General features: G+C 44.6%; 1 protein-coding gene across 5 annotated transcripts in view; it reads right to left on the bottom strand.

Annotated features, from left to right (window-relative positions):
* Positions 1 to 8,928, bottom strand: part of OSBPL1A (oxysterol binding protein like 1A) — a 143,214-nt gene that overhangs the window by 5,692 nt on the left and 128,594 nt on the right. For all 5 annotated transcript variants that reach the window (XM_023510208.1, XM_023510209.1, XM_012802073.2 and 2 more), the window contains 5 exons: positions 8,439 to 8,528; positions 8,105 to 8,231; positions 5,092 to 5,208; positions 4,158 to 4,281; positions 2,720 to 2,810 (listed from right to left, as the gene is read on the bottom strand). In XM_023510208.1, coding sequence (XP_023365976.1) covers positions 2,720 to 2,810; positions 4,158 to 4,281; positions 5,092 to 5,208; positions 8,105 to 8,231; positions 8,439 to 8,528 — 549 coding nt within the window. The remainder of the gene's footprint in view (positions 1 to 2,719; positions 2,811 to 4,157; positions 4,282 to 5,091; positions 5,209 to 8,104; positions 8,232 to 8,438; positions 8,529 to 8,928) is intronic.

Raw genomic sequence — 8,928 nt, 5'->3', positions numbered from 1 at the left:
GAGCCAGTAAAATAATATTTTATAAAAATAGTATTCCTGCATAAGGCTGACATTGTAGGGAGACTCTATCACCTTTTTCTTTCTTTCCTGGACTCTTAGCCTGCCCTTCTCTATAAATCTTGCCTCCCACCCCATCTCCCACTCCTCTGAGGAATAGGTCAGGATCACAGGTGGTCACTGTCACAAGCAGGGAATCACATTTATAGCCTGACAAACTCTGTAGCCTGAACTTTCTTCAAGTGAGTGACAGGAGTGTTAGCAGAAATGCCAGCTTTTAGTATGGACAAGCTTGACACAAGAAGGTACACTTCTGAGTTTTGTTTTTTTGTTTGTTTTGCAGTTTTTGGCCGGGGCTGGGTTTGAACCCACCACCTCTGGTATATGGGGCCGGAGCCCTACTCCTTTGAGCCACAGGCGCCACCCCAAGTGGGATTTTTATGAGGCCTAGCCAGCTAGTTAGCATCAACAAGAAGAAAATATTCTTTTACAAAATTGCCCACCCCCAGACTTACCAGAACTGAGCCAGACTATTAAAAAATGCACTGTAAGTCATGGGAAGAACAAAGTCAGTGAATAGGCAATCTTATTCTCACCCCTGGGAAAGAGCTCAAAGCACAAATTCGTCTGACAAAGGGTCAGCGGGATCATTTTAAAGCACTGTATATTCATAGAGCTACTGATGGTAAGACAGAGATGTGGAAGAAAGCTTGTGTAAGGCTCCAAGCGACGGCCCGTGAACATAGCTTTTAGTTTTTATTTTCAGGCTATTACAAAGATCTTTGCTTTCTAAATGCTAAGACTTTCATCTGAGAGTAAAAATTCTTAGTGGACTTTCTGCTTACTTTATATAACCTGAAAATGTGAACAGGAAAAAAAAGGAATAAATAATTAGAGTATAGTACAAAAGTGGGTTTTCTCCAAAAGCCACTGGAAAGAATGATAAAGTGTATTAAACCCTTTGAAAGGGGATCACAGGAAAGCAACGTGGCTTTGGTACAGGCTTAATGAAGGTGGAGACTGTAATCCTGAGTCTGTACTCACCAGCTGTGTGCCCTTGAGTACACCCCCTGAACGAAACACACCAGCACTGGGTTTCTTCTAGTACACAGAAAGGGATTTCTAGATGAGAGGTTTCCAAACTACTCCTCTGAGTTCAGGGGACCTGGGGTATGTGCACAGCAGGAGAAAGCAAGGAGTGGCCTGGGCCCTGCCCCTGTCCAGTCACAGCAGCTCTGTTTGCACATGTTTTATATTTGCAGATTCTTTATGAGTCCATTTGCAAAAAAGGATTTGCTGCTAACAAAAAAGGCCAACACCAGGCCAGGGGTGTCTCATGTCTATAATCCCAGCACTCTAGGAGGCGGAGGCGGGTGGATTACTTGAGCTTAGGCGTTTGAAACCAGCCTGAGCAAGAGCCAAGACCTCATCTCAAAAAATAGCTGGGTGTTGTGGTGGGCGCCTGTAGTCCCAGCTAATTGGGAGGCTGAAGCAAGAGGATCGCTTAAGCCCAAGAGTTTGAGGTTGCTGTGAGCTATGACACTACGGCACTCTACCAAGGGCGACATAGTGAGACTCTGTCTCAAAAAAAAAAAAAAAGGAAAGTCCAAACCATTGCATTATATGATATCTAAAGTTATTTCTACTTCTAATAATTATCTTCTGTAAGATGCAAAAGGGCTATCAAATAACATCTATGAAAATTATTGCAAAATTACACCCATGTTGGCTCTAAAGTTTATTTAGTAACTTTGAACTATGGGACAATAGTTGCTATTATGTGACACACATGTAGAAAATGTTTTTATGTTATTCTTTTTTTTTTTTTTGAGACAGAGCCTCAAAGCTGTCCCTCTGGGTAGAGTGCCCTGGCACCACAGCTCACAGCAACCTCCAACTCCTGGGCTCAAGCAAGTCTCCTGCCTCAGCCTTCCAAGTAGCCGGGACCACAGGCACCTGCCACAATGCCCGGCTATTTTTTGGTTGCAGCAGGCCTGGGCTGGATTTGAACTCGCCACCTTAGGTGTATGTGGCTGGCGCCTTAGCCATTTGAGCCACAGGCGCTGAGCAATGTTATTTTTAAATACAAGTGATTCTATTACTCAATATAAATGAATCACTGACTCCTGATTCTTAAAAAAAATTTTCTATTAATTTTATTGCAAAAAAACCCCACCTAACTTTATTGCCTACTTTCTATTTCCAAATAGAATACAAGGTGTTACTTTACATAAATCCTATTCTCTATTCCATGTCAAATCCCTTGTGTCTGGAAAAGTAAAGACATCGTCTAAACTTGACTGATAAATGACATACACGTAACCAAATGGCCTTACGGTTTATTCACATATTTGACCAGATGATTCTGAATGTATTTTTATGCCCAAATCTGTAATTCTGGACTTTACTTTCCCTCTTAAAGAAGGACAAGACAGGGTTTGCTACATAAGGAAGAAAGATACCATGCTTGATTGATACTTACGATTGATACGACTGATAACCGAGGAGGATTATTTAAACTTCAATTTCCTAATAGCCAATTTCTTTGTCATGCAACTTCATCAGCTTTACCACTTCAAATCAATGGAAATAACTTTCCTCCTGGGGCTGGGAACAACTCAGCAGGGCTTATGTCTCCAAAGCCCTGATTCTGGGGTTCACAGCGTCTGACACCTCTGCCTTGTCCATACCCAGAAATCTGCCCCGAGGCTCTGCCACCCACCTTGTTTTCCAGTCCTCTTCCGACTTTGACCTGTTTTTGCGGGCTGCTCTTTGTTTTTCCTCAAGTCGTTTCTTTTCTTCACTGGCTTGATCTGAAGTGAAAGTGTCAATAAAAAGCATTTATTCTCTCTGCAGAGGATGTAAAACACCACTGCTGTACCAGAAAGCATCATCCCCATGTACTAGCATCATCTCCATTTAATTAGAACACAAACACCACAGTCAAACATCAGTTAAAATTTTAACATGTGTCCAAAGCTAGCAGGAGGCAGAGCTGGCATTCAAGACCAAGACCAATAGTTCTTTTTGTAGCCTTTGCCCTTAACAACCTTTGTATTTAGCAAAAAGAACCTGCATATTCTTTTTTCTTTCTTTCTTTCTTTTTTTTTTTTTGAGACAGTGCCTCACTATGTCACTCTGGGTAGAGTGTCATGGCATCACAGTTCACAGCAACCTCCAACTCTTGAGCTTAAGAGATTCTCTTGCCTCAGCCTCCCAAGTAGGTGGGACTACAGGCACCCACCACGACATCGGCTATTTTTTGGAGTTGTCATTGTTGTTTGGCAGGGCTGGGCTCGAACCTGCCAGCTCTGGTTTATGTGGCTGGTGCCCTAGCCGCTGAGCTATAGGCACCAAGCCAGAACCTGCATATTCTTAAACCAAAGAAATTGTTAAAATCCTTCAACCAAAAACTGGGAGTAAAACTGAATGTGAAATTCTAAAGTTTTAGTGAGATGTTACAGAGCTTTTTCAGATTCCATTCCTAAGACATTTAAACCATTTCCCTAAATACTGTTGCTTTGTCTCACTGAGGAGAATCAGAATATTTAGGTAACAACAGTTTTTCTCCACCTGGTGCTAATGACATGTTAGGTCTGATGCCGTGTATATCAGAGGAAATTTAGCAGTGCTGGTGGCCTCTCAACACCAGCAGATGCCGGTAGCACCTTCCCAGATATGACAACCAAAGTCTCTGGACCTTGCCAGAGGACCCTGCCTCTTGAGAAAAAATTTAACATTTTCAGATAAAAATGTTATAATTAACCAAGGGGAGGCCATACTCCTCTGTGAAGCTCACAGGGGATGTATGAATCCTGAATACACAGTGACATAATGAGAGTACAGGTTAAAGTTGACAAAGATACTACTGTGTTCTCAAATTCCCCTCTGATATTTAACATTCATCTCTGGTTATATGCAGTATTACATTATCAGGGGAATGTTACTGAAATAATAAACGTTGAGTCAACAGGGTCTACTTCAGATTTCTAATATTAAAACCAAAGTTATGGAATTTAAGCTGAATTTTAATTCAAAAAGCTCTAAGAGAGACTAAAAATGTTAGTACCACAAAATGACGCTAACGATCCCCAGGAACAAACCAACCATCCGGCCCCCAGAGAGAGTCATCCTCCCCAGCAGCATCAGACGGGCCGTACCTATTTCTCCATTTTCCATGGCTCTGATGTCCGGCCGTAACCTGCAGTCCGTCTTAGGAATCACACTCTCCATCTCCTTGTCTACTTCATTCAACACCATTGCAAAACTAGTAAAATTATACATCTGAAAAGAAGCAAAATGATCAAACTGACACTCACCAAGGCCCGATGTAGAGAGGCAAGGCCCTGAAAGCAGGGGGTTTGGTCTGACGGTGCCCCACCCCCCGCTGTGGTAATGCTGCTCAGTCTTTCTCAGATCACACACATCTAAATGTTCTCCCCCAAACTGCACAACCTAAGGGAATCTGTCTCAAACAAATCTCAAAACAGGCCTCAGAGAATAAATATCCTCTGTCCCTATCAACTTTAAGTAGAACTATATAAAAGCAAAATCAATGTTTTTTTTTTTCTTCATTGGAATCATTCTTTGCTGGGCCTAGAGCAGGCATCCTCAAACTATGGCCTGTGGGTCACATGTGGCCCTGCCTAGGACATTTATCTGGCCACTGGGTGTTTTTGCCGCTGCTGCCAGTCCTGCTTAAGCAGCCGACTTGTCCTGGGGCCCACAATTCAGCCCTCCAATGGTCTGAGGGACAGTGAACTAGACCCCTGTTTAAAAAGTTTGAGGACCCCTGGCCCAGAGGACTTCTACTGACCACGCTGCATCATCTTGTACTTAACCAGGGCCAGATGTACCCCTAACCACCACAGAAGCCCTGTGAAGTCTCAGCCAGCACATCCTCCCAAAAGACACTGGAGGGGAGGACAGCATGGACATGTGGACCGAGGGTGAGAAGGGGACATGCACACAGGAGCCAAGGGAGGGACAATCAAGGGGCCTACGTCTCAGGGCTGTCTAGGCTGGCCCTGCACATGTCCCAAAAAGAGCACTGCACAGAAACAGTGAGGCCACGTTCAGCCACCGAGGTCTCACCTGGGCAGAATTGGGAGGCCGTGGGGCTATTCGCCACAGGAGAACGCTTCCAGGGATAACAAACACACTCTCAGAATCTGGCATCGGCATTTCATCGGACTCCTCGGCAGTGCTCATCTAGAAAAGTCAACAGATGAACAGAATTCAGGTAAAACATTTTAAATACAGTCACATGCCACATAACATTTCAGTCAATGATGGCTGTACTTAGGGCTGTAGTCCCAGAACCTTCCAGAGACACCTGACGCTGAGACTGGCACTGCGGATCAAGTAGAGGAAAGGACTAACAGATAGGAAAGGAATGGTGCTGGCACATTCAGTTTCCCACATGAGAAAATACAGACTGGAAACGGAGACCTCATTTAGGTTTGTGTTAGTACATTCTGGGCTGGTCACACAACGCGGGAGCCGCCTGATGACGCATCTCTCAGGAAGGGTCCCCGCAGCTCTCTCCAGGCAGCTCACGACACTGTACAATAACCACCATCTGTTGCACACGACCAGAATATAAACGAGCCTGGGGGCATCGTGACTTTCTAACTCTTGGATCTTTACCTTTTAGCAGTGCAGGGAGCCAGGGAGACGTGCTGAATGCCTGAATAAGTCCCGTGAGCTGCGTGAACTTTTCGTGCTGTGACAGCGGGGTCACTCACATTTAATGCATCATCATCGTTCTGTTTTATAATGCTCTGTTTGTAAAGTGGCTTTTTTTTTTTTTTAAAGAGAAAATAACTCCTTTGAGTGTTTACTGAGGAACTTGTAAGTGCTGTGCACTGGGAGCCCCGTAAAGTACAGAGCTGCCTTCCAAGGGTCTCACGTGCTAGCGAGGTACAGACAACACACAGGACATTCTGAGAACAACTATCACTTTCCTGGGACACTTAGCTAAATTTATCAATGACATGTGACCATTAGGGATCCTGAATGCATTTGATAAAAAAAGATTCATAAAAGATACTAGGCTAAAAAGGAAACCTTTGGCTACCCAGGGGCCAGAGCTCCCTGTGCTTGGTCCCTAAGTGCTCCCTGTACTTGGTCTTGGTGTAACAAACCTATGTGGAGCTGTTATTATTGTGGTCTGAAACAAAGTATTCAAGGCTTTGGAAGGTTAAGTAATACCCCAGCATCATACAGCTGACACATCAGAACTACTGGCTGAGACACTTCAGTGACTACATAGTTCAGGAAACAGCAAAGAGGTGGCAAGTGCAGGGGTGAGTCAGGCACACGAGCAGCCTGTGCCAGGGAGACCAAAGGCCAGAGGACTCTCACCCTCAAAGGGGAAAGGCCGCTTGTCTAAAAGGCTGACCGGGACCTATGGGGCATAAGGGATCTTCTCTGGAATTTCACCAGTGTCCTTTGCTGTCCCTGGGAAAGAGGGCTGGTGACAAGCACGTGGGAGAGGCTGTCTTTGTCTCCTACTGACAGTAGCTGCGCTGAGGAGTCTGGGGCGGGGGTCCTGGACCCTGGGACATGTCCTTCTCTAACTACTCTGTTTCCTACCAGTGGTGTAGAGTGGTTAGCACCTCACAGACTGAAGGAAGCAGGTGGGCACACGGGACATGGGGAGGACAGCAGGGCTGTGAGCGTACAGCTCAAGGAAAGAAAAGAAAAAAGCCCAAGCCCCAGGAAAGCAGCACGCTCTGGCCACCTCACACAACTCTTTTCACCCTGGGAACGTGGTTAACTCAACTTACAAAGAAAGTCACTAATAAACACACTGCCTGCTTTCTGGGAATATTAGGGCTTCTTAAACTTTCCCACGTGTAAGAAACCCTAATAGCAGGCAGGTCTGAGGCACGGCCTGGGAGCCCGCACCTTAAACAGCTTATAGATGCCACTCACGTTGCCAGGCCCAGAGGAGCTGCCAGCAGGACTTCCCTTCCCCGTCTTCACCAGGAGCAGATGCTATGCTGACCCTTCCCCTCTGCTAACTCATTTAACAGGCAGGAGCCATTTAGCTCATGTCACAAATGAAGACCCCAAGCAGGGAGGTGAGAAATTGGCCTACACTTACACTGCCTATAAATGGTAGAGACAAGATTCTAACCCAGAGATTCTGCTTAACCATTATGCTGGTTCAGAAAAGAATCAGTCCTCAGACAGACTTCCCGTCCAAACAGGTGCCATCTTTCTTTAGCGCTCATCCTTTCTGCCCGGAGGGAAGGACAGGAGACTGCCTCGGGCCCTGTAACATGAAGCCCCTGCCTCCCTCCCAGGAAATTCCAGCTGAACATCAACTGCCCGCAAAGAAGAGAATTCATGAAGAAGAGGACAGCAGCCCAGTGATGACTCCTTCACCTGTGATGATCTTAACTTCAGTGATTTCATGATAAGGTAACAAAACTGATAATAAGCATGAAAAGGTAAGACAATTTTGGAGAAAATCTCAAATATTCAAACAATTTCAACTTCTAATGCATATAAACAGGAAGGAAAAGAAAATATGCCTAAGTTAGAACTCCAACTTTCCAAAGCTATGTGATTAAATAAAAGCCTCGCGTGCAGCTGGGTGTGGTGGCTCACTCCTATAGTCCTAGCACTCTGGGGCTGAGCTCAGGAGTTCAAGACCATGATGAGCAAGAGTGAAACCCCTGTCTCTACTTAAAATAGAAAAACTAGCTGGGTATCGTGGTGGGCACCTGTGGTCCCAGCTACATGGGAAGACTGAGGCAACAGGACTGCTTGAGCCCAGGAGTTTAAGGTTGCTGTGAGCTATGATGCCACAGCACTCCACCCAGGGTAACAGTTTGAGACTGTCTCAACAACCAACAAAAACCCCAGTACAATTGCTACACAATCATAAAACTGGTACATATCCACATCCTACACAAGATTATGGCAAATACTTGCTACTAAGGCAGACAGCTGCTTATTTACAAAATGCAGAGGAGAATTAATATGCACTAGCAACAATGAAAAAACAGTCAGACTGTGGCCCAGCAACAGAGCAGCTCCAAAACAATCAGTGCAAATCCAAGAGCTCCTCGGATACCAACGACGGGATGTTCACCTGTTTGCTGTTTTTCTTCTCTTCGGTATTTCTCTTATCATTCTTTTTGTAAGCATCGAAAGTGGCAGGGTCAACACTGTATAAACACTCAGTCCACTTCCCATAGAGGGCGCAGAGCTTCTTTTTGCTGTCAAGAGAGAGTGGTGTTCAGCTAGCAATGAAACCAGGGTTTTGCTGTAACTGAGTATCAATTACTATAAAGGTCTGTAGGAATCACATTCTTTAAAGAAATAGATACTCCTTGTAGAAGAAAGATTTTTTTCAACTTATTTCCTACATTTTATCTAACAAACAATACAACTTATACTAGTCAATACTTAAATGAAAATTTTACCTTTTATCTTGGATGTAGCCTTCAACTTTGTGTAATTCCTTACCAAAAAGGCCACATGGCTTAAAATTCAACACACATTTGTCCCCAGTCCTATGAAGGAAATAATAAGTTCCAATCACCATTCAGAAGAAGAGCAGAGAATAATAACTGAACAGCCTTTCCAGCTGACTGACGTTCCGTAGACACCAGCCTCTATACAAAGGATATCATAAGTAATCCCCGATTAGTAAGGTACCCACCATAAAACAAAGGGTACATGAGGTTCGTATGAAGAATAAACGACTTCCCCAAGGTCACAAAGTAGGATTTAAACCCACCTCTTTTTAACAACTCTTATGTAACCCCCTAACCTGTACGAATAACAAACTAAACAATAGGCTTGGTGCCTGTGGCTCAAGTGGCTAAGGTGCCAGCCATGTACACCCAAGGTGGCGGGTTCGAATCCAGCCCGGGCCCGCCAAACAACAATGATGGCTGCAACCAAAAAAAA

The sequence above is a fragment of the Otolemur garnettii genome, unplaced genomic scaffold (assembly GCF_000181295.1).
Source record: "Otolemur garnettii isolate 467f Iridium unplaced genomic scaffold, OtoGar3 scaffold00012, whole genome shotgun sequence".
Taxonomy (NCBI): Eukaryota; Metazoa; Chordata; class Mammalia; order Primates; family Galagidae; genus Otolemur; species Otolemur garnettii.
Note: the sequence above shows the minus strand (reverse complement) of the source record. Positions and strands in the feature narration are given on the sequence as shown.